This window comes from Callithrix jacchus, chromosome 2 (genome assembly GCF_049354715.1).
Source record: "Callithrix jacchus isolate 240 chromosome 2, calJac240_pri, whole genome shotgun sequence".
Lineage (NCBI taxonomy): Eukaryota > Metazoa > Chordata > Mammalia > Primates > Cebidae > Callithrix > Callithrix jacchus.
The window spans coordinates 168,372,251-168,398,359 of NC_133503.1; the positions used below are offsets into that span (position 1 = coordinate 168,372,251).

A 26,109-nucleotide genomic window follows, 5' to 3' on the forward strand; every position below is an offset into this window, starting at 1 on the left:
AGACGGAGTCTCGTTGTGTTGCCAGGCTGGAGTGTAATGGCATGATCTCAGCTCACTGCAACGTCCACCTTCTGGGTTCAAGTGATTCTCCTGCCTCAGCCTCCTGAGTTGCTGGGATTACAGGTGTGTGCCACCACACCCGGCTGATTTTTGTATTTTTAGTAGAGATGTGGTTTCACCGTGTTGGCCAGGATGATCTTGATCTCCTGACCTCATGATCCACCCGCCGTGGCCTCCCAAAGTGCTGAGATTACAAGTGTGAGCCACTGCGCCCAGCCCTCCAAATAGTTTTAATTTAGCTTTAATTAAAATTAAATTTAAAATAATATAATTGTTTTTAGTAGAGAGGTCTCTCTTTAGAGAGACTTTGAGAAGTTATCTAAAATTGTTTTTGAAAAGTAGCCTTTTTTAGAGAAAAAGTTTGTGAAATTTGGATATAGTTTTGAAAAGTAGCCTTTTTTAGAGAAAAAGTTTGTGAAATTTTGATATAGTTTCTATTAAAATATAAATTAAAACTGTACTCATTTTGTATTTTGGCATCACAATGGAAATGGAAAATAGATAGTGGTTGGTTGTCAGAGGTTAGGGAGAGAAGGAAGTGGTCAGTGACTGGTTTTGTTTTTCTTTATGGGGTGATGAAAATGTCCTGGAATTAGGCAGTTATGATGGTGGCCTAACTTTGTGAATATACTAAAAACCACTAATTGTACACTTTTAAAAGGTGACTTTGATGGCATGTGAGTTTTAGCTCAATTAAAAAATGGTGCTGAAACAAAGATTCAAAACCATGTTAGTTTTCTATTTCTACCCTAACAAATTAATACAAATTTAGCAGCTTAAAATAGCATCCATTTAATATCCCACAGGTTCTGTGCATCAGAACCACTACAGGGTGGTTCAGCTAGGTCTCTTCTTAGAGTCTCACAAGGCCAGTCAAGGTGACAGCAGGGCTACATTCCTTTCTAGAGGCTCTAGGGGAACATCTGTTTACAGGCACATTCAGGTTGTTGGCAGAATTCAGTTACATGTGGCTATAGAACAGAGGTTCCCCATTTCCTTGCCGGCTCTCTCTCTCTGCCTCTTAGAATCATCCTGGTAGTAAATGCCATTAATGTATTTGACAAGAAGTCTGTCATTAGCATGCTTCCCAGGAGATTTGATTAGATTGTCTTTCTGGAAGTGACTGACTGAAGGGAGAAAATCAATTGCAAACCTGTTAATGTTTCCTTCCCAGGTTTATGTCTCTTAGAGCCCTTTCCTGAAATGTGGAAATAAATTTGATCATCTCCAAATATCTTTAAATCAGCCTGTTATCTGTATAAGCTCCCTCCCCCCACCCTTTTTTTTTTCTTTTTGAGACGGAGTTTCGCTCTTGTTACCCAGGCTGGAGTGCAATGGCACTATCTCGGCTCACCGCAACCTCCGCCTCCTGGGTTCAGGCAATTCTCCTGCCTCAGCCTCCTGAGTAGCTGGGATCACAGGCACGCGCCACCATGCCCAGCTAATTTTTTGTGTATTTAGTAGAGATGGGGTTTCACCATGTTGACCAGGATGGTCTCGATCTCTTGACCTCATGATCCACCTGCCTCGGTCTCCCAAAGTGCTGGGATTACAGGCTTGGTTCCCCCTTTTTTTATTCTTCATTTGTTAAAATAAAAACTAGAGGCCGGGCGCGGTGGCTCAAGCCTGTAATCCCAGCACTTTGGGAGGCCGAGGCGGGTGGATCACAAGGTCAATAGATCGAGACCATCCTGGTCAACATGGTGAAACCCCGTCTCTACTAAAAATTACAAAAAATTAGCTGGGCATGGTGGCGCGTGCCTGTGATCCCAGCTACTCAGGAGGCTGAGGCAGGAGAATTGCCTGAACCCAGGGGGCGGAGGTTGCGGTGAGCCGAGATTGCGCCATTGCACTCCAGCCTGGGTAACAAGAGCGAAACTCTGTCTCAAAAAAAAATCTAGATAATTTGTCCTGTACCATATTCTAGATTTGTCTGATCATTTATTCATTTAGTGTCATTTAGCTTGTTTCTCTTTTTTCCCCCTGTAAGTTGGTCATTAATCTGTGTTCATTGAGGTAGAGAGGTTTAAATAGATTGAGGTTCAGATTTTATTTTTTTTTAATTTTTTATTTTTTAAGACAGCATCTCACTTGGTCGCCCGGGCTGGAGTTCAGTGGCATGGTCTTGGCTCACTGCAACCTCCGCCTCCTAGGTTCAAGCAATTCTCCTGCTTCAGCCTCCTGAGTAGCTGGGACTACAGGACCCTGTCACCTTGCCTGACTAATTTTTGTTTTTTTTAGTAGAGATGGGGTTTCATCATGTTGGCTAGGCTGGTCTCAAACTTCTGACCTCAAGTGATCTGCCCACCTCTGCCTCCCAAAGTGCTGGGATTACAGGCGTAAGCCACTGTGCCTGGCCTCAAATTTTCTTAGAAATGAATCTTTCATAATTATTGTGTACTTCTCTGTTGCACTGTGTCATGTGGCACATGTGTCTGCTCATTTTACTTTTAGGGTTGGGGAGATTGAATTTGGATCATGTCATACCCTCTATCAAGTGTCCCCATCAACCCATCAGCTTTTTGCTCTGTTAGCTTTTACTAACTTTGCCTAGAGTCATTATTAGGGATTGCCAAATGGTGCCTTTCTAATTCTACCATTTGTAGATTAGTTTTTCAAAAGTTATGTATGTAGGCATAAATGTTTTGTATTTGTTTTAGTTACTGTACACAGTTTTATTTGGGATGAGATTAATTAAGATTCTTAAATTTATTTTCTTTGCTATGCCTGTGAGGAAAGCCAGGGACAAATAGCATTAAATTCTTCTTATACAGGCAAAATTGTGTCAAGAGGGTGCAAATGATTTAGTTAGAAACTTTCTTTTTTGAGATAACAAGCTAGTGACTTTCATAAAGCAATGAAACAAGTATAGCTTGTTTCATGTACTTTGTTTTTCATTCTGTATGGTTTCTTTTACTTGCCTGATTCTTTTATAGTTTCCTTTAAAAGTGATTTATACTGTTGATAATTAACATATCGTTATTCTTTACTTTTAGATTCGAATGAAAGGATCCCTTCCTTCATTGAATCCTTTTCCTCAGTCATTACTTAATTACTGTAAAGGAGGTATCACATTCTTTAGACCTGGAGCAGCTGGAGATCACAAGCTTGATGAAGTTTCCATTAGAGCAATAGGTTTGTCCAAAATGAACTGCTTGCTTAGACATTAGGCCTAAGTATGAATAATGGTAGATTTTTCATTTGATTTGGGAAAGTAACTACTGACTCTTCAAAGTATAGTATATTGTACTTTAACAGCTATGTATATACATATATGGTATATATGATAGTAAGTCAGAAATTTATTATATAAACAAATTGTGATACCTGTCATTATTATTTAATTGATTTTTTTTTTTTTTTTTGAGACAGAGTCTGGCTCTGTTGCCTGGGCTGGAGTGCAGTGGCATGATCTCAGCTCACTGCAGAACAACTCCTAGGCTCAATCTATCTTCCCATCTCAGCCTCCTGAGTAGCTGGGACAACAGGTGCACACCACCACACCCGGCTAATTTTTGTACTTTTTGTAGAGACAGGGTTTTGCCATGTTGCCCTGGCTGGTCTTGAACTCCTCAGCTCAAGCAACCTACCCACCTTGACCTTCCAAAGTGTTGGGATTACAGGCATGAGCCATCGCACTTGACCTAAATTAATTCCTTATTCATGGTCTATGTCCAGTTATTTGCATAACAAGTTTAAAAAGTAAAACTTCAGATATTATTTCACTCTTTTCTTCTTAATCTTTAATCCTTATCAGTTCTATTTATATTAAGCCCTGATCTTATCTTTAGACTTTAATTTAAATGTTTACTTTTGAGCTGGGCACACAGTGGTGTAATCCCAGGTACTTGGGAGGCTGAGGTGGGAGGTTGCTTGAGCCTAGGAGTTTAAGGCTATTGTGTGCAATGATTGTACCTGTGAATAGCCACTGCACTCCAGCCTGGGCAACATAGTGAAACCCTATCTCTAAAAAGAAAAAAAGTTTATTCTTAACTCACTCACCCTTAGTATAATCTTTCATGTCCTAGGGCTCAGATTGTCTGTGTTTCCAACTGTAATAGCATTGAAATGCTTCTTGATTCCTTCTCTCAGCTGTCATGAGCTTAGTTTCATAGGCTCTTCATTCCCTGTAACAAGAAAGGACCAGGCACAGGTGTCATCTGGAAAAGTATGTATAATCTCATTTCATTTCTAGGTCTGTAAGAAGTGAGTTAAATTCACAACAATCCCAGGTAAAAGATATTTGTTCATAAATAGGGACATAGTCCTTTGAAGTGGTTTAAATAAAGATTTAAACATATATTTTTAATATTTTCATTTTGATCCTAGGTTCTATTTAATTTTTTCCTTGATTTGGTCTCTTGATTGTTGAGAAATGATTTCAGTAGATTAAAAAAGTTCCTTTCTGGCCAGTTGCAGTGGCTTATGCCTGTAAACCCAGGCTGAGGTGGGAGGATTTCTTGCTCCCAGGAATTTTAGGCTGCAATGAGCTATGATCCTGCTACTGATCCCCAGCCTGGGGGGCAGATCGAGACCCTGTTTCTTTCAAAAAAAAAAAAAAAAAACAGATTCCTTTCCTTTTTTGTTACCTAAAATAGTAGATTTCAAACTCTTAATTTTATTTATTTGTTTGTTTTTGAGACCGAGTCTCATTCTGTCACTTGGCTGGAGTGCAGTGGCACAATTTTGGCATACTGAAATTGTCAGCCAAATTTTTTAATCTACTAAAATCGTTTCTCAACAATCAAGAGACCAAATCAAGCGATCTCCACCTCCTGGGTTCAAGCAATTCTCCTGCCTCAGCCTTCCAAGTAGCTGGGACTACAGGTGCCAGCCCCTGCACCCAGATAATTTTTGTGTTTTTAGTAGATACAGGGTTTTGCCGTGTTGGCTGAGCCGGTAACTTCTGACCCTAGTAATCCACCTGCCTCGGCCTCCCAAAGTGCTGGGATTACAGGCGTGAGCCACCATGCCTGGCCTAGGATTTCAAACTCTTTTGAAGTTTTTTACTATGAAAAATTTAAAACAAAGTAGAGATTTATGAACACTTTAGTACCTCTCACCCACCTGCAACAGTTGTCAACATATGAAAGCAAATCTGAGTACATCATAAGTACCATAAGTACTTCAGTATATGTAGTGAACATATGAGGTATTTTTAAAAACCACAATTCTATTATGACTGACAAAATTTACAATCTTTAATATTATATGTAGTCAGGCATGCTTAATGATGGAGATATGTCCTACAAAATGTGTTATTAGACAATTTTGTTGTGTGATCATAGGGTATAATTACACAAAACTAGTCTAGTATCCACTGAGGCTATGTGATATGGCCTTTTGCTTCTAGACTACAAACCTGTACAAGAGGGTTGCTTGAGCCTAGGAGTTCAAGGCTATTGTGTGCAATGATTGCACCTGTGAATATCCACTGCATTCCAGCCTAGACAACATAGTGAGACCCTGTCTCTAAAAAGAAAAAAGTATTGCCATACTAAATACAGCAGTACTCAATACAGAATGTGACTATGCTCAATACTTTAGGCAATTGTAACACAATGGTAAGTATTTGTATATATAAACATATTTAAACATGGAAAAGGTACAGTAAAACTACAGTATAAAAGATTTAAAAATGGTAAGTGGACACTTAACCGTGAATGGAGCTTACAGGACTGGAAGTTTTTGCTCCAGGGGAGTCAGTGAGTGGGTGGTGAGTTAATTTGAAGGCCTAGGACATTACTGTATACTACTGTAGACTTTATAAACACTGTACACTTAGGCTGTACTAAATTTATTAAAAATACATTTTTTTCTTCCATAATAAATTAACCATAGCTTATTGTAACATTTTTACTTTATGAACTTAAAAAAATGTGAAATGTTTTTGACTCATAGTTATACTCGGCTTAAGAGACATACAATTGTACAAAAACTTTTTTTTTTTTTTTTAATTAGAGATACTGGAGTACAGTGGCATAATCATAGTTCACTGTAACTTCAAAGTTCTGGGCTCAAAGGATTCTCCAACCTCAACCCCTTGAGTACTGGAACTACAGACTTGAACCACTGTACCAGCTAATTTATTTTTTATTTTTTGTAGAGATAGGGTCTCTGTTGCCCAGGCTGGAGTTCATTGGGGCTATCAAGATGGCTCACTGCACCTCCGCCTTCCGGATTCAAGCACTTCTCCCACCTCAGCCTCTTAAGTAGCTGGGGCAACAGGCACGCACCACCATATTTTGTATTTTTAGTAGAGTTGGGGTTTCACCATGTTGCCCAGGCTGGTCTTACCCTCTTGAGCCTAAGCAATCTGCTTGCCTCTGCCTCCCAAAGTGCTGCATTTACAGGTGCCTGGCCTGGCCTAATTTTTGTTTTTTTTAAATTTATTAGGTAGAGACAAGGTCTTAGGCTAGTCTCAAATACCTGAGCTCAAGCGATCCTCCTGCCTCAGCCTGCCAAAGTGCTGGGATTACAGATGTGAGCTACCATTCCTGGCCAAGCTTTTTTCTGATGAAAAATTTTTAAAATTTATCTTTTACTCTTTAAACTTTTTTTTTTAAACTAAGACACAACATATACATTAGTCTAGGCCTACACGGGGTCAGGATCATCAGTATATCTGTCTTCCGCCTCCACATCTTGTTCCACTGGAAGGTCTTCAGAAACAGTACCATTCTTGGAGTGATCATCTCATATGGTAACAATGCCTTTTTCTGGAGTAACTCCTGAAGGACCGGCCTGAGGCTGTTTTACAGTTATTTTTGTAATAAGTAGGAGTATACTCTAAAATAATGATAAAAAGCATAGTATAGTAAATACATAAACTGGTAACAGTTTATGCTTATTATCAAGTATTATTTTGCATTTTGATCAATATATAAATTTTTGTCTTTTTGTGGGGTAAGCATCGCTCACTGCAGACTTGACCTCCTGAGTTTAAGTGATCTTTCTACCTCAGCCTCCTGAGTAGCTGGGACTACAGGTGTGCACCACCAGGCTTGGTTAATTTTTTTTTTTTTTTTCATTTTTTTGTAAAGACAGGGCCTCACTTTGTTGCCCAAGCTGCTCTCGAACTCCTGGACTCCAGCAATCCTACCTTGGCCTCCCAAAGTGCTGGGATTACAGGCTCCTGCCTGACCTATAAGTCTCTCTTAATCTGTAAAAGTTTCCTTGTCCCCATTCTTTTTTGTGACATTTATTTATTGGGAAAACTAGATCATTTGTCTAGTAGAACCTGTTCCATTCTGGTTTTAGTTGATTACATCTTTTTGGTATTCAAACATGTTTGAACATGATTTAAAGTAAGTGCGGATTTTACAGCAAGGTAATAACATGCACACACCCATATAAAATTGGAATGAAAATTTAATGAACTACCTTTACTTTTTTTTTTTTGAGACGGAGCCTTGCTCTGTTGCCAGGCTGGAGTGCAGTGGTGCAATCTCGGCTCACTGCAACCTCTGCCTCCTGGGTTCAAGCGATTTTTCTGCCTCAGTCTTCTAAGTAGCTGGGACCACAGGTCTGTGTTACCATGCCCGGCTAATTTTTGTCTTTTTAGTAGAGACGGGATTTCACCATGTTGGCCAGGATGGTCACGATCTCTTGACCTAGTGATCTGCCCACCTCTGCCTCCCAAAGTGCTGGGATTACAGGCATGAGCCACCACACCTGTCCTTAACTACCTTTACTCTTAATGTGTGCAACACACTCCTTTTTCTTGTTTTTCTTATTTTTTTGTTTTTGAGATAGAGTCTCGCTCTGTCGCCCAGACTGGAGTGCAATGGCTCGATCTCGGCTCACTGCAACCTCCACTTCCCAGGTTCAAGTGATTCTCCTGCTTCAGCCTCCTGAGTAGATGGGATCACAGAAGCCTGCCACCACACTCAGCTAATTTTTGTATTTTTAGTAGAGATGGGATTTCACCAGGTTGGCCAGGCTAGTCTCAAACTCTTGACCTCAGGTGATCCACCCGCCTTGGCCTCCCAAAGTGTGAGATTACAGGCGTGAGCCACTGCGCCAGGCCACAAGGTGCTCTTGATATATTCTATTGTATTCTATTTTTAAGAGATGATTAAGACCACTTAGTTGATTATATAGCCTAGTAATTAATAATAGATTGTAACCTACATTCTGAAAAACACAGATAAGGGATGTTTTTAGATAAGTCACTGTTTAGTGTGTTGTTGCATTGTATCTTGCTAGTTCTTGGCCTTAGTTCTATCTCAGCTTGCCTGTGAAATATGAAATAATGAAACACATCTGTCAGTAATGGTGCCTTTCTCAAAAGATTGGGCCATGCTCTCCTGACAGAATCTATGAGAATCTGATGTGTGGGGTGGGCTGTATTGTGAAAATGCTCATTGGAGACCCTGGTAGTCCCCCTGGAGCCATGGACCTACCATCCTCTCTTACTATTGGGATGAATACAATGTGTAGAAGACCTGCTTTCTGCTCACTTTCCATAATGTCAAACTGTACTTTTTGGCTTTGTAATACTTATTTTAAAAAACATATTAACTAGCTCCCTAAAGAAAATGAAAATACTGACTAATATAAAAGTCAGATTATTGTAAAGATAAGGCTTATTTAAAAAATTAAGGCACAGACTAGGCACAGTGGCTGATGCCTGTAATCCTAGCACTTTGAGAGGCTGAAGCAGGTGGATCACCTGAGGTCAGGAGTTTGAGTGCAGCCTTGCCAACATGGTGAAACCCTGTCTCTACTAAAAATACAAAGTTAGCTGGGTATGGTGGCATATGCCTGTAGTTCTAGCTACTTGGGAGGCTGAGACGGGAGAATCACTTGAACCTTGGAGGTGGAGGCTCTAGTAAGCCAAGATCATGCCACTGCACTCCAGCCTGGGCAAGACAGAACAAGACTCTGTCTCAAAGATAAATAAATAACAATAAATAAGTAATTAAGGCATAAATGAATTAATATTAAATTTTAGAGTATTATCTTTCTTCTTCCAAAGGAAAAGTTCCTATTTTTTTCTTTTTCCAGAGACAGGGTTTGCTATTGTGCTGCTAGAAACTCGCGTGTGCAAGTATCTTAAACATGCGTTTGCAAGTGTCTTTCATGTGATGATTTCTTTTCCTCTGGGTAAATACCCAGTAGTGAGAATTTTGAATCAAATGGTAGATCTACTTTTAATTCTTCAAGGAATTTTCACACAGTTTTCCATAGTGGTTGTACTACTTTACATTTTCACCAACAGTGTAAATGTGTTCCCTTTTTACCCATCCATGCCAATGTGGAGGCTGGTTTCAAACTCCTGGGCTCAAATGATTCTCCCACCTCAGGTTTCCAAGTAGCTGGGAGACAAGGTCTTGCTCTGCCTACAGAGCCTACACCACCCAGCTGAAAGGGTCATATTAACCATAGAACGGTAAGGAGAGGGATGGTTTTCACTTAATTGGTCACATGTTAACTATAATAGAAATTTGAGATTAGCAGAAGAGCGGAAACTTGTTTTGATAGCTGGATTAAGCCCATGCATTTATATAGTTAAATCCTGATGCTCCATACAATGGAACACTGTATTGGCAGTAAAAAAAACTGAGTGTGTTTATATTACCACATGAAAAGGTATCTAAGATATCGTAGGTGAAAAAAAGCTAGTTGCAAAGCAGCATACATAGTATGACTTTATAACTTTGTGCACTTGTATTTTAATAAAACATTATTTACTATTGTAAATCATGGTTTTAGTATTAAAAATGTTTAAACATAAATGAATATCAATAAGTGACTTTTAAGTCAATCTCCGTAACTTTTATATACATTTAAAATGAGCATGTGTTCATTTTATAATTAACAAAATACATTTATTTTGGGAAAAAAATGGCCAGCAGAGGTGGATTTGTTAAAATATTAATGTACATATTCATACAATTTTTTTTCATATTTGTGTTCCTGCTTTAGGTAGCTTCAGAGAACTTTGTGCGTTGTGTTGGATGCTGCATGTCCGTGATAAGTTATCCTATAATTGCAGGCAATATCAGAAAGCAAGAGAAAATGTAAAGGGAGAAAAGGTATTTACCAGGACGAAAATAAGAAAAATGAACACACGTTACTTGGGAAATTATCATTTTAAAGAAGATTTTATATTTGTAGCAAAACTTTATTTTGAACTCATTCTGGTCTATTATCTAAATTAAAAAGGAAATGAATGTTTTCAATATCCTTTTAGGACCTCAAAGTGGAGTTTGATTCTTGTATGGTTGAGCACTGTCTTAGTGCAGTGGAATGGGCTTATAGAATGCTACCTTTCTCTCGGTTTTTTAATATGGAAGAACTTATTCAGGATATAATTTTGAGCCTTATTGGAGAACTGCCACCAATCAGAAAGGTAATGTGCTTGTAGGTGAAAGTAAACTAAATCAGAATCAGGGACTTCAAAAGATTTTTATTTAATTTTAATTAAGGATGTTGTTACCTTTCTTTGGGTTATTTCACTTAGCATAATATCTTCTGGATACAGAAAGATAAATACTGTAGGACCTCGCTTACGTGTGGAATATAAAAATTTTAAGCTCACAGAAGCAGAGTATGGAATGGTGGTTGCCAGAAGATGGGGATGTGGTGGAAATGGGGAGATGTTGGTCAAGGGGTACAAACTTTCAGTTATGAGATGAATAAGTTCTAGGGATCTAATGTACATTGTAGTGACTGTAGTTAATTGTAGTGTATTGTTTACCTCAAATTTGATAAGGGAGGATATTTTAAGTGTCCTCACTATACACACACATACACATAAACGTGTAACTGTGTGTATTGATGTATGTGCTAATTAATTTGACTATGGAAATCAGCACAGAATGTATATATAAAATCATAACATTGTACACCTTGAATGTACACAATTTTTGTCAATTACATATTTTAAAATAAAAAAGTAGGTTGATACTAAACTTCTGTTAGCAGACTAATGCTCAGAGAGAAGTTTTGACCTGACTTCGAAAGATTAGTAAGAAATATGCATTTATATTTTGAGTTAAAATACTTGTGGAATCAAAGAAAAAAATGATTTTTCTCATAAAACTTAAAATTTGTTTTTTCTGAAGGTAGCAGAAATTTTCGTGAAAGCATTTCCCTGTCCTGAAGATGTGAGGGTTCCTTTAAGAGACAAATATCATTCCCTTCACCAGAGACTCAGTCACTGTGTTGTGAAAGGTATTATTTGCTATTTCTCAGATAACCAATAGATAAATTGAAGACGATTTGCCTTTTTGTTTCAAAAATATTTGTTTTCTGTTGCTTATGTGTCTGTGCATTTCTGCCTCTACCTAGAAATGAATATGAGAAGGTAGAAACATTTCTCCATTGCAGAAAAACTAATTCTCTTGCTTTGGAACCAGATGACACTGACTTCATTTAATGGCGCTGTCAGTCAGTAACTGTATGACCTTAGGCAAGCTGCCCAGTCTCTCTGAGCCTCATATCTTTATTCGTAAAGTGGGCATAATACTATCTGCTTTATGATGTATATTGAGAGAGGATTAAATAAGATAATGTAAAATGAGCATATAGTGCTTTGTATATTGCAAGCATTTGTTGAAAACTAGTAGTTTTTCTTTCCCCTTACAGTTATTTTATGCTTCTAATTTTCTTCTTCGGAATTAGAATACACACATTTCTTGTTGTGATAAAATATATATAATATAAAATTTACCATTTTAGCAATTTAAAATACACAGTTCAGTGATATTAAGTACATTTACAATGTTGCAGAATTTTTAAAGAATTCCAGTTACCCTGCTTTTTAGAATGATAATTCAGTCCAGTTATGTCCAGTGATTTCATATTATTGCATTAATATATTGTATTTGTGATTTAGTTTTCTTAATACTTTTCTTGACATCCTCTAAAATATTCTATTTATGTATTAAATAATGTTTTACAATTTTTCTATAGGCAGCCTTGAAAACCTTCGCTTGCTATTGTTTCTTATTACTTGTAGTAAGAAAAGTGTCCTTGATTATTTGGCTAGAATTATACAATTATACCCCTATTCTCTACTCTGTGAGAATGGAAAAAAAATAGTTATTTTTATTAAATATAATTATCTTTCTGAGTTTTAAAATCATTAAATCACTTAAAGTTTTTTTTCTAGGGCATACTTTTTTTTTCTTCATGAGGTCTAGGTTCTGTTTCTTTTATTGTTCTTTAGTGGACCTTTTTAGCTTCTGCAGTTCTACTTTAAAATAGCTTTCCAGTAAATACTGAAGAAAACAATACCTGTAAGAATGTGGAAATAAGCCTTAGTCATCAGTTAGGTTTCTTGTCCCCAGGAGGGACCAGAGTTGGGTCTCCTATGTCTCGAGTCAAAACATTTTAATGAACACCGAGACCTTTTATTTTTTCTTTCCAGGTCCCCAGACTGAGGAAATGATGTCTGTTGTCATGCATTCTATCCAGAAAGTGAGGGTGAAAGCTCTAAAACGTGTGCAGAGAAATATAGGTTCTTTCGAGATGAATATATGGGAACCAATTGAAGAAGAGAAACCAGATGAGGCTCCCAGTTTTGACAGATTTTCCCTGGAGACTAGTTTGAGCAGAAGTACACTCACAGAACTGGGGAATTCTGTGGTAAACAGTGATGCAGATACGGCAGATATGTTCTCTGAAGCTTTGTCGGTTGAAGGAAAAGGGATAAATAAGTATCAAAGGTACAGTTGAGATCTTTTAATAACACACATTCACTTCCTTTGAAAAGTAGTTTTCAGCCATCTGATGAGCTGATATCTGGTCCAGCAACCCTCACTGATTGCGCTATTAATATGAATGATAAGTGCTATTCTCTCCACTCATAAGAATATTAGAAGTATAAGACGAGACTGTACATTTGAAAATTTATTTATTTATTTAATTTTATTTTTTTTAAGCCTACAGCACTCGGTATTCCCTAGCGGTCTCCCATCCAAGTACTAACCAGGCCCGACCCTGCTTAGCTTCCGAGATCGGGCGCGTTCAGGGTGGTATGGCCGTAGACTGAAAATTTAAGTATTGTTGACATATGAAATAATTTTGCCATCTGAAATTATAAAATCAAAGGAGTAGATGAAATTCTACACTTTACTGGAGGACTTTTTTTTTTTTTTTTTTTTTTTTTAGTAATCTTTAGACTTAAATAGTTTGGGATTATTGAGTTAGCCATATCATTTTTAAGGAAAAAATTTTCTTAATTTTTTTTTTTTGAGACAGAGTTTCGCTCTTGTTGCCCAGGCTGGAGTGCAATGGTGCATTCTTGGATCACCACAGCCTCTCCGCCTCCTGGGTTCAAGCGATTGTCCTGTCTCAGCCTCCCAAGTAGCTGGGATTACAGGCATGTGCCACCACGTCTGGCTAATTTTTTTGTATTTTTAGTAGAGACGAGGTTTCAGCATGTTGGCCAGGATGGTCTCGATCTCTTGACCTTGTGATCCACCTGCCTTGGCCTCCCAAAGTGCTGGGATTATAGGCATGAGCCACTACACCCAGCCTCTTTAACATTTTTAAGGGAGATATTTCAGAGAACGAAATTGCTTCAATCAGAAGGGATGGGATGCTTTCAGCCCAGGTGGCCAATACCTGCTCTCTTACTGAAGGAACTAAGGGTCTGTGTTCTGTCCTACGAACCATGTTGAGAAGAAACATTTGAAAGGAATTATGATTGGGTAGTTAAGGTGTCCGCCCAACAGGTTGCATAGCAGCTAAAATATTTAGAAAAAGTTCCCAACTTTTGTGTGGCAAAACATAAAAGGACAGTCTTGCTCATTACATGTGATATTAGGGGAGTTGAGCGGGGTAGTTGCAAGAGAGAAACAAGAAATCCTAAATTATGTTGTGTATCAGTGGCTTGGAGTTTTTGTTGACTTTGTATTCCTAAAATCTGCCCCATTAGAAGACTGTTTTTTACTTATAGAAAAATCATTCTTGTTCTTTTATAGTGATATATCTGTGGACACATTTTAATCTCTTCTAGTACAAATTTTCCCTTTTGATATTACTGTGGGTTTTTTTTGATCTTATAGAAATATTCCACTCTTGAAAACATTTAGAAATCATTTAGTCCCACCCCCTTATTTGAAAAGCAGGTGGTTGAGGCACACAAAAGATAACATGACTTAACATAGAGAGAATTTTTCATGTCAATTCTAAGATCAGTTTTAATGATTAAATAATCTTTAATTTTGTCTTATTTTTTTGCTCTAGAAATGTCCCAAATTGCATGGAGTTAGCATCAACTGGTAAGCCCCCTGATAAAAAGAAAATGTGTAATCAGAAAGAAAATCCTGCAAGGAAAGAAGATCATGAAAAGTTATCACAAAATACACTTCCTGTAATAGGTGTTTGGGAATTTGAACGTGATGATGATGAATATATTAAATTTCTTGATCTCTTCTTAAGTTACATTCTTGAAAGAGACCTACTTAATTTGAGGGATGCTGGCATTCCATTTCTAACCAGTTTTTCTGAAAAGCTTAGAGAACATGAACTTAATTCTTTACTTTTTGATGTACATACAACACTGAAACGACGTCAGGGCAAAACTAAAAGCCGGAATGTGTTTAGAGCTGGTTCTTGCTTTGTTGTTGCTCCTGAGTCCTATGAGGCAGAAAAATCATCCTCTTTAAATGATGAATATGGCACACGTTTAGAAAACCAGGCACTTTCATCATCAGTACTGGTTAATCAAGGGATCAAATCTTTTTTAGAATATCCTTTGAATGAAGTCAATAAGAATGAAGGAATGAGAGGATTATTTGGTTTAAAACAGAAGTTAATTTATAGAATACAAAATGACACTAGAGAGAAATGTCTTATCCAGAGATCATCAAACCACATTTTTTGGACTCCCAAGTACATTAAAACTAGAAAATGTATTTTCAAAGCTATTCGGTGCAATGATATTAATCCTCAAGAAGATCTTCCTTTAGCACTAAATAACACATTTGGCAGTATAGGAAGACTGCTGGAATGGATGATAAGGTGGTCTAATAGAAGACTACTCTGTGATTCTGGTATAACTGAGTCATCCTCTGAATACAGTCCAGTAATTCATGTAAAGACCTCTACAGCTGCCATTCTTGCATCATTATGGCTTTTGGAACAACCCTATTTTGCTACATATAAGGCAAAAAATGCCATTATTAAGGTAAGCATATCAATTGTTTATTACATACAAATGTGAATTCTCATTTTAAATTCAAACTATGTTTACATTTTCCCATCTTTTAAATAATCATTAATTAATAGAAAATTAACTACAATGTTGATTATAATCTATATCACCTACTTTTTTTCTTCTAGTGGTTTCTTCTAGTTAAGGTGAAAGTGCTTTCAAAGAGGCTGTGAGGTTTTGAAGTTTTGTATGTATTTATAAAAAAGGAAAAAAAGGGAAGGAGATAATTTTAAGTGATATTACACTTATATTATTTCTCCTTTAAGTTTCAGGTTGTGGTTCAGATGAAGAAAGACTATGTAACTCTTTAGTTTTAATTACTGATGTCTCATCAAGTCCATTAGGGAATCATTTTTCTTATACTCTCAGGCCAGAAGAGGTTGGAGAACAAATTCAGAAAGGCAGATGGGAGTCAGTAGAGGAGTTAGTGTTTAATTAACTATTCTTTCTTCCCTAGTCAATGGTAAATGCCTTTATTCTGAAATAGTTTGTTCTAAGTTTAAGGATGTGAATGAGTGAGAGTGTGTGTGTGCGCGTGCACGTGTGTGTATGTTTGTTTGTTTTGTTTTATTTTTTATTTGTTTATTTTTTGAGACAAGAGTCTTTCTTTATCATGCAGGCTGGAGTACAGTCTTGGGATCACAGCTGGTCTCAAACTCCTTGGCTCAAGTGGTCTTCCTGCCTTGGCCTCTCAAATTGTGGGATTAGAGGCATGAGCCACCACACCAGTCCTCTTTTTTTTCCCTTGAAGTTGGTTTCTGTTGTCATAAGGCATACAGTTTATATGATACTGTGATATTTGTCGTCCTTGAAATTTGTATTTCTAGGTAACGTATATGGAAATTTTAAGTGAGACAAAAGGGATACCTACCTTGTGTTTTCAGCTGCATGTATTTTTGTCTACTATGTCATTTTGAAATAACTACTGAATGTCTTTATAATATAGCAAAGGGAATGAAATGAGAATATTACAATTTTTTTGCCACTGTCCTGAAAACAATGACAATATGCCTTACAAATTTGTAAGGCTGATTTCTTTTGAATACTATTTAGGTTGTCAGATTTGCTTTTTCCAGTTAGAATCAAGACTTGATCATTGCTTCAGCAACAAATACTGAGTTGTAGAAAGACAGTAAATATTTGATAAATGAATAAGAGAATTATTCAGAACTTCTATAGAAAGAATGAAAAAATTTTAAATATGGTGAAAAATAAAGGGTTCAATAAATACTAAATACTGTAAATGGTTTGCTTTAGGTGATTGAAAATCATGACCCTGGATATCAGATTGGACCTAATATTGAGAGGGAGAGCAAAACAGTTGCTGGTGGTTCAGTTGCAGTAGCAACTCCAGATGGAACTGAGGAAAGAAATGGTCAGAATAAATCTTGTCAAAATATCTTGAAGTAAGTTGCTGATTTTAGTCTTTTTTCAATAGAAGGCACCTGGTTTGATGGCGTTTGGGCTTAAAGGGAAGAATCGAACCCTTGAAAGTTTAAGGAATGAACATTTTTTGAAGGAGAGAAACTGGAAGTGAGCTTTCTGAGGTGCTTTAACAGTTCATTGCAAATTGTATTTCTTCCCTGTTCATCTAGCTCATATCTTCTGAGAGAGCAATTAATTCATCCTGAGAGATTCCTTTATCAACTTATTTCCCATATCAGAAGTTGAACTAATCCTTTAATCCATTTTTATATATGAAGCAATACTAGGAGTGATATTGCTTTGAATACCAAGGCAAAAGCCATTATAGCATGAAGAGTCCTTTGTGAGAATGATAATTTTAGATAAGTTGAAATTATTCGAGTCGTTTGAGTAAATAAAAACCAGGATGTTTAGTTATTTACTGAACAGTCTTTAACTAAGCTTCTATTATGTGTCAAATATTTTTAAAAAAAGATTTTATAAATATAAAACGAAAGTTTGTTCTTTGTTTTTAAGACTGTGAATTATGCCAAGTTCATGCCATTGCACTCCAGCATAGGTAGACAGAGCGAGACTTCATCTTAAAAAAAAAACAAACAAAACTGAATTAAATATAAAGCAGCTCTTTATCTCCAAGAATGAGTAATAATTTTAGTTGCTCCATTGTGTTTCAGTAGAATGCCAACTGAAGCAAAAAATCCTGATATAAAAGAAATCAATGATGATATTATTTCTGTCATTCATAATAACAAAAAAGAATTTATAGATATTGATGAGAATCTTTTAGAAGTAGAAGCATTTACACAAGAGGAAATGGATATGCACATAACAGACTATGAAGGTTAGTTCATTTAGATAATCTACTTTTTGACTTTATTAATTTGAAATTGGTAAATATTATCTGAGATAACTTATTTAGTCTTATACCTGTATGTTTACAGTAGCCTAAAATAAAAAATTAAGAGAATTAAATATTTATGAAATATTGAACATATTAACTCTAATTTTGGTTTTAATAAAACCAAGAAGATCTAAGGTATTTTTATGTTGGTGCTCTTTTACAGTTGTTGGGCTTCTTGTGCTGCTTATATAATAATTATGGTCTCTTAATTTCTATAAACCAACTCTATAAACCTCTCCCCAGCAGTCTTCCTTAAAACAGAAACTCAGAGCATTACATGGAATTAAACATACTAAATAATAAGGCCTCTCAAGGCTCATGTGGGATTTACCTGGTGGTGGTGGAATAGACTCCAAGTGTTTTCAAAGACTCTCTTTATAAAAAGAATAGAAAGAATGGAAAACATTCCTATGTTTCTGGAAATATTCCCTGAGCTCTCTACAAGTCAGTAGCTAATTTTTTAAATGATCACTTTTCTCTTCATCTTCACTTACTGCTAGAAGACATTGAAGAATCTCTTGGAGGTTTCGGAAGTCCTAATCTTGCCATTTGCATGATGACTTTACCACAGCAGTTAGAAGAAGTAAGTCAATAAACAGTGGATACAATTATTCATCTTTCATTTTGTGTAGTGTTTAAATTATACATGTTTTTATTCATTGTTATTAAATATATCAAAGCAAGGCTAACTCTTAAAAATGCACTATGGATTGTAGAATATAGCCATGCTGTATGGCATTTTTCTTTCCCTGAAATTCTAGTGCAGTGTAGTAACATGTCTAATAATTTCAGGCAATGAAATTTTCTTGCCATAAACTGCTTTAGTAAATTTATTTAATCAAGAGTAGCAAATGTGTCCTTATTTAAAAAGTATAGGAGTATGACCAAGCATGGCAACTGATTCCTGTAATCACAGCACTTTGGGAGGGTGAGGCAAGAGGATTGCTTGAGTCTAGGAGTTTTAGACAGGCCTGGTCAAGAGAACAAAACTCCATCTCTACAAAAAAAATTAAAAATAGCCAGGCATGGTGACATGTACCTGTAGTAGTCCCAGCTACTTGGAAGGCTGAGGCCGGAGGATCATTTGACTCCAGGAGTTTGAGGCTGTAGTGAGGTGTATTTTGCTACTACACTGTGGCCTGGGCAACAGAGTGAGACCCTGTCTTAAAAAAAATTCAGCTGTAGTATACTTTTATAGATACATGTACTTTTTGGTATTATTTTTCTCAAAACTCTATACACTTAATTTTCAGGGGGGAACATAGACATTTCCAATTATTCTAACACTTCTGTTTTGTTTTGAGATGGGGGTCTTGCTCTTCTGCCTAAACTAGAGTGCGGTGGCATGATCGTGGGTCACTGCAGCCTGGAACTCCTGGAATAAAGTGATCCTCTTGCCTCAGCCTCCCGAGTAGCTGAGACTGACTACAGGTGCATACCACTATGCCCAGTTAATTTTTTTTTTTTTTTAACTTTTTGTTTAGACTGGGTCTTGCTGTGTTGCTTAGGCTGGTCTTGAACTGTTAACCTCATCCTCTCAAAGTGCTGAGATTACAGGTGTGAGCTACTGTGCCCTATCTGTTACAACAATTCTTTTATTTATTTTTATTTTTGAGACAGAGTCTTGCTCTGTTGCCCAGGCTGGAGTGCTGTGGCATGATCTTTGCTCACTCCAGCTTCCGTCGCCCAGGTTCAAACAATTCTCCTGCCTCAGCTTCCCAAGTAGCTGTGACTACAGGTGTGCGCCACCACGCCTGACTAATTTTTTGTATTTTTTGTAGAGACAGAATTTCACCATGTTGGCCAGGCTTAGCTCAAACTCCTGACCTCAAGTGATCCACCCACCTTGTAATAGTTCTTTTAAAAAGAATTCCATTTTCCTGGTTTTATAGTTGTTTTTGCAGGAAAATTAATAATCATGTGGTCTCAGGTGTATATAATTTACGATGTGTTACTCTACTGACACAATCTTGATTTTATAACTTAACTTAGCATGCTTAGTAGCCCAGTGTGACAGTCTGGAGGCAATTCACACAGTATAAAGATTTGGTCAGAGCCGGACTGGGAGTACATTTTACTGTTTGATTTCTCACTTGCTTGTAGACTGCTGTTACTCTGGTTAAGTGGCTAATATGAAATTCAAAATACTCAAGACAGTAATACCTATTTGTTTTACTTGTTTTCTTTTTGGGTACTATTAATTTTAACAGCAGTTCACAGAAGAGGTTCAGTATCAAAAGGAAGAACCACTGGAGACAAATATGGAGGAAAAATCAACTGAACAGAAAGGGTAAGGAGGAGAAAAGTGTGAGTGATTGTCACTGGTTTAGTTACCTCAGTGAAGCTTTCCGCTTTTCTTCCATCACAATTTACAATACATGTTTTAGGGTGGTATCGTGTTTCTAGTGAAACTGTAACTTCAATTTATAGTTATGGTAAAATAATTTTTGGTAAATGTTATACTTCTGTGTATTGATCAAGTGAAATAAATAGTGATATCTAAAATGCCTTTTTGTTCTTTCATTACTATCAGCCTTATCAAAATAAAATAACACTGTAAATACACCAAAGTATATTTAGCTGCTAACTGGGGAACCACTTTCCACAGATTCCGTTTTTATTGAATCAAAGAATCATTATGAATTATTTCATATATACATAAAATCTTTTACTGTTGTGATGATTACTATACACTATAGGGTTATGATGTACACATACATTGCTAGCTAGCTTATTGCTTCAAGGAGAGCTGAAGGCAGTTTTCATGTGTTGTAGTTTGGACATGATTTCTAAATCTTTAGAATTTTAAAGTTATAGAATTTTAGAATTCCCTTAGATAAGAAAGGAAACATAATTAGATTTTCTTTCCCTTTTCAGTATACAAATTTTGTTTAGTTTTTCTGTGGATAATTAAGAATGTATTTAACACTATGTGCCTTTATAAGTAATTTAGATACTTCTATTCATAAAAACTATTCCTTAGGAAAATTACCCAAGGAGAGAGAGAAAAAACAAACCCTAATCTTTACAGTTTCTTTTTTCTTTTCTTTTTTTTTTGGAAACAGAGTCTTGCTCTCTTGCCCAGGGTAGAGTGCAGTGATGCAATCTTGGCTCACTGCAACCTCTGCCTCCCATGATCAAGCCATCCTCCTGCCTCTGCTTCTCCAGTAGCTTGGACTGCAGGTGTGCACCACCATGCCTAGCTATTTTTTTTTGTATTTTTTGTAGAGATGGGATTTAGCCATGTTGCCCAGTCTGGTCTCAAACTCCTGAGCTCAAGAGATCCCCTGTCTTGGCCTCACACAGTGCTAGGATTACAGATGTGAGCCACTCTGCCTGGCCTCCTTATAGTTTCAAATGTGACAGTGGGCACTAGTGTTCTGAGCAATGCATCTTCCTCTTTTATAGGTGAAATTTGGGTCTTAGCTAACCTCATGTCCCCTCATTTTGGATTCTGTTATGTTTATTGCTGAACAATCAGCAGTGTTTAAGCAGTGTTTTAAGTTATCCAGACATTTTTTTTTTGCTTTTGCTTAGATCTCTTACTAATTGCTATGGAGACAAATGTAAACAGATTGTAATTATGAACTAAACATTATAGAAGATTAGAGGATGTTTAGACTGTCAGATGGCTGAGCATAGATCACTCATACCTTAGATAATGCAAAGAATATCTTGCCTCCTAATCACCTGTTAATTTTTATTGATAGTATGATTGAAGCCTTTTCACTTCCTGAGCATACCACTCCTCAATCAACGCAAGTAGATACAAGTTCAGAAATTTCTAGGTAAGAATTTTTGCCTACTATACTATTTAAAAATAGTTGTGTTATATAAATAAATCAGAGTGAAAATATGTCAGCTGTACCATTTTTGAAACAATTGCTGCATTTTTGACTAAAAACTAAGAAAATAAACGAAAGCAACATAAAGCATTGAAAGAGCAGCATAAGCACACATATCTGATATCTTTCATTACTGAGTTTCCACTAGCAATTGTATTTTAAAGTTATACAGGAACTATGTTAGAACCATGGTTTCTGGGAAAAAAAAAAAAGATATATTATTGAAAGATGAAGTTGTTGGTCAGTTTCAGCTTCTAACTGATTTCTTACAGTGTTTGAAATGCTTTTAATTCTCTCATAGAACAGATTCAACCAGTTCTTCTGAATGTCTCTTACAGAGGTTGAACAGAGTGCTTAGTGTTTAGAAATCTTACCAAAATAGGAGGAAAATACAGCACAGCTTTACCTCAGAAAAATTTTATGTAGTTAGAATTGATCTCCTTGACACCTGTTAAAAGCAAAGCCCAATAAAGTTGTTTTAAAATGGATAGCTCTGTGCAAGGAGACCTTCTTCACAAAATGTTACTGTGTCTGCATGAGTGCTCACACCCAGATCCAGCCCTTCCCCTGCAGTCAGTTTGGCAAGAGCTTCTGAGACTGGGCGGGGTTGTGCAAACCCAGCTGTACCTACAACTCAGTGAATCACTACACCTGCCCTGACTGTCCCAAGGCTTTCTTGAGTGCCAGTGACTTGTGCAAGCATGAATGTACCCATCTTGTGCCCAAGGGGACCGACCCCTACAGCCCCAGAGACCCTTGTGGCTTTACTAGGAATGCCTGAAGAGGAGCCAGCCTGAAAGTCATGCCCCCTTCCATCACACTTCAGGGACCCAGCCCCCACAAGGTGCCTCCTGAACCTCCTTTGGTCCCAGCTCACTCTTTAGACTTGAGATCCCTGTCACTGGGCAACTAACTCACTTGTCACCCAACTAAGAAAGCTGGGGACAGCAGAGGCTGGCAGCAGCTGTGAGAAATATGATTCTCTAGGAGCAACACTCAAAGCTTTCACTTTGGCAAAAAAAGAAAAGGTAGATCAGTTGTAATGCCTATTTTTTGTGAATTTGCCAAATAAAGTTTTTTTTAATTGAACATGTTAGAGACTCAATACAAGGCAAATACTATTGCCGAATGGGAATGAGTGTAAACCTAAATAAGTCTATATGAAATTTAATAAGTTTTTTTCTTTTTTGGAAACAGTGATCTATTTGAATCTGATAGTTGCCTCTCCCTTGCTTAGTTTATAAACCGTAGAAAATGTTGAATATCTGCTATGTTTGAGGAATCATCCCCCAACAGTCATTTTGTTTTAAAAAAAAACCCAAGACCTTGCTTTCATCTTTAATTTTTATTTTAAATAAGCATTTTATTTTAGGGTTTATTATACATTTAAACTCTGAGGTTTGCTTGGAAATGAAATGTTCACCATACTGTTGTTTCACATTTAATGATGACAAACAGTAGTTTTCTCTACTAATCTTAGAATTAAATTTTTAACCCATTTTTTCCCTAGTTTTCTTAACATGCTGAATCATTAATTTTAGTCAAAAACATATTCCTGAGCCAAATTATAAATTATGAATTCTGTACAGCTAATCAGAATGATTGCACAGGTCTCAAATTCAGATGTCCACGGGGACCAGGCAAGTAAAATAAATGTCAGCTCTTGGGTATGCAACACCATGTGAAGGGATCTGTCACTGACTAGACAGTCCCTTAAGAAAGATGCAAATTGAACTGATGACAAATGTGTGTGGTGGCTGACAGGCACTAGAGAGAAAGGCTTTAAGGTTTAAATTTCCAGAAAACTACCAGAATAATCTTTCTATTGGAAGACAAAAGTGGGATCAAACTATTCAAATCATGTTCAGTTTGTTTATGTCAATTAATGCATGTTTTTTATTTAAATGCTTTCCACATAGTGCACAGATTTCTACATATAAAGACAAATCTTCCTCACTTCCACCTCTGATATCAAATGGAGTCAATGTTGCTTCACAAACACCTGTTACAACACCTCAGAAGACCCAGAGAAATGAATGCAGGGATCAGTTACCAGATTGTTCTGATTCTATTAGGCACATGCTCCAAGATGAAATGTTTAAATTAGTTCAGGTAAGCACATCTCTAAATAAGTAAGTAAATCTACATATAGTACATGTAGGGTTTTAAAATATTAACAGATTTCCAGAAACAGACAAGTTAAAATTATATCACAAGCATTTCTCTGCTTTGGGTACTTTTTATTTTTCATTCAAATGTTTGTAACTGGTTGGGTCCAGTGGCTCACCTTTGTATCCCAACACTTTGGGAGGTCAAGGCAGGAGGATTGCTTGAAGCCAGAAGTTTGAAACCAGGTTGGGCAACATAGCGAGACCCCCAACTCTACTAGGAAAAAAAAAGTTCATAGTTCTAGGGCCTATAGGTCTAGGCTAAGCTACCTACTTCTCACAGTGACCTCTTTTTACTGAGCTCTTTGGGATGCAGCTGCTCATAAAAGTGAAGTTGGGAGTAATCAAACCAGGTCAATGGGCTCCTACTCAAAAGTATCCAAGGCTTATTTTCCAGTTGACACTATCACATATTTCTTATCCATATTTCTTGTGCTTGAGTTGAAACTGTCAGCTGCATTTCAAATTACTGTTCACATTGACTTTCATCGTACCTGGCTATCCCTTTTTTCTGTTTTACAGCAATGGTTAATTATTTACTTTTCAAAAATTTACATTTTTAGAAACATTAATTACCCTCAGATCTAATCTTCTGCTCATTTTGTCCTACATTTACTTCCATATCCTTTTATGTGATGTAATATATACCATTTCCATACTGATGATCCTTGGCATAATTTTTTTTTTTTTTAATCTTTTCAATTTTTATTTTTTGAGACGAAATCTCACTCTGCCACCCAGGCTGGAGTGCAACCTCCACCTCCTGGGTTCAAGCATCTCCTGCCTCAGCCTACTGAGTAGTTGGGATTACAGGCGCATGGGCCACCACGCCTGGCTAATTTTTATATTTTTAGTAGAGATGGAGTTTCACCATGTTGGCCAGGCTGGTCTTGAACTCCTGACCTCAGGTGATCTGCCCACCTTGGCCTCCCAAAGTGCTAGGATTACAGGTGTGAGCCACTGTGCCCAGCTGCACTAATTTTCTCTTTAAGAATAAGTTGTTCAGCATGTCCCCTGTTCCATGAAATTTACTGAAACTGATTTTATTCTTATTCTCACAGTCCCTTCTTTCATTTTTCTATTTAGTAGCACTTCCTATTCTACCACCTTAAAGTTTTAGAAGCATCTCTCAAAATGTTGGGTGGATTACTTGGGGACTTTACTGGTCACTGTCCTATATATTTAACGAGTTCTCCAGATAATTCTGATGCACACAAAAGATTAAGAATCACTATCTTCAAAAGTCATCTTTGCCTTATTTTTTTTTTTTGAGATGGAGTTTCGCTCTTGTTGCTCAGGCTGGAGTGCAATAGCACCATCTTGGCTCACCGCACTCTCTGCCTTCCGGGTTCAAGGGATTCTCCTGCCTCAACTTCCTGAGTAGCTGGGATCACAGGCATGTGCCACCATGCGTGGCTCATTTTGTATTTTTAGTAGGGACAGGGTTTCTCCATGTTGGTCAGGCTGGTCTTGAATTCTCGACCTCAGGTGATCTGCCCACCTCAGTCTCCCAAAATTTTGGGAGTACAGGCATGAGCTACCACACCCAGCCATCTTTGCCTTCTTTCACAATTGTTACCCAATGTTTTACTATGCTATATGTCTGTATAGCCACTTGCTATTTCTATAGCAGTGGCTAACCTTAGATTCTTAGTTTCATACTTCCATTTTCTTCTATTTGCATTTTCTAGGACCCTTTCTTCAGGTATAATTTTAATAATCTTCACCTATTTAAAAATCTTTAGTAAATTTCGGGAACAAATTTATATAATATATAATATCAATCTTGTTTTAAAAACATAAAGAGGCCAAGCTCTTTATAGTTTTACATTTTATAAGAGGTGGCTCACACCTTTAATCCTAGTGGTTTGGGAGTCTGAGGTGGGAGGATTGCTTGAGGCCAGGAATTTGAGACCAGCCTGGGCAACATAGCAAGACCTCATCTCTCCAAAAAATAAACAAACAAAAAAACCATTATCCAGATATGGTAGCACATGCCTGTGTTCTAAGCTACTCGGCAGGCTGTGGTGGGAGGATGCTTTGAGCCCAGGAATTTGAGGTTACAGTGGGCTATGATCAGGCTGCTGCACTCCAGCCTGGGTACCAGGGTGAGACCTTGTCTTGAAGATAGATTCAATAGATAGATAAAGAAAGGAAATACACTAAAATGTCAGTGCTCATTATTTTTGAGGGTAGGATTATGAATGATGTTTTATTTTTAAAATTGTTTTTTCTATAAATGTATATTTACTTTATGATTAAAAGAAAACTACATTTTTGAAAAACTGCACTGTTTCCCTATTGGTTTATTCTATCAAATGCAAATCCTTCTGTTGGCCTTCAAAAACTTCACTTTGAAGTTTTTACCTTCCCTCCTTTCTGGTCTTATTTTCGTAAGTCTATTGGTTCTCAAAGTGTGATGCCTGGATGAATAGTATCAACATACTTAGATCTTGGAAATACAAATTCTCATGCCCCTATCCTTGACCTGTTGAATCAGAAAGTTGGGATAGGGATCAGCAGAGTGGTTTAAGTCCT

The 26,109-nt window shown here is 37.0% G+C and overlaps 1 protein-coding gene and 1 pseudogene across 50 annotated transcripts in view; one reads left to right on the forward strand and one right to left on the reverse strand.

Annotated features, from left to right (window-relative positions):
* The window catches only part of CPLANE1 (ciliogenesis and planar polarity effector complex subunit 1), a 169,407-nt gene that overhangs the window by 62,488 nt on the left and 80,810 nt on the right, over positions 1-26,109 (forward strand). For 32 of the 50 annotated variants that reach the window (XR_013532334.1, XM_078365594.1, XM_035291656.3 and 29 more), the window contains 12 exons: positions 3,057-3,195; positions 9,991-10,100; positions 10,259-10,417; positions 11,133-11,241; positions 12,440-12,737; positions 14,263-15,205; positions 16,490-16,638; positions 17,332-17,498; positions 18,059-18,141; positions 19,769-19,848; positions 21,269-21,346; positions 23,323-23,515. Coding sequence is in view for 48 of the 50 variants with exons in the window: in XM_078365594.1 (XP_078221720.1) it covers positions 3,057-3,195; positions 9,991-10,100; positions 10,259-10,417; positions 11,133-11,241; positions 12,440-12,737; positions 14,263-15,205; positions 16,490-16,638; positions 17,332-17,498; positions 18,059-18,141; positions 19,769-19,848; positions 21,269-21,346; positions 23,323-23,515 (2,508 nt within the window). In the remaining 2 variants the exon portion in view is untranslated. The remainder of the gene's footprint in view (positions 1-3,056; positions 3,196-9,990; positions 10,101-10,258; positions 10,418-11,132; positions 11,242-12,439; positions 12,738-14,262; positions 15,206-16,489; positions 16,639-17,331; positions 17,499-18,058; positions 18,142-19,768; positions 19,849-21,268; positions 21,347-23,322; positions 23,516-26,109) is intronic. The other 18 variants (XR_013532335.1, XM_035291657.3, XM_078365563.1 and 15 more) reach the window with 2 other exon arrangements.
* On the reverse strand, positions 12,952-13,060 carry LOC118151696 (5S ribosomal RNA; annotated as a pseudogene).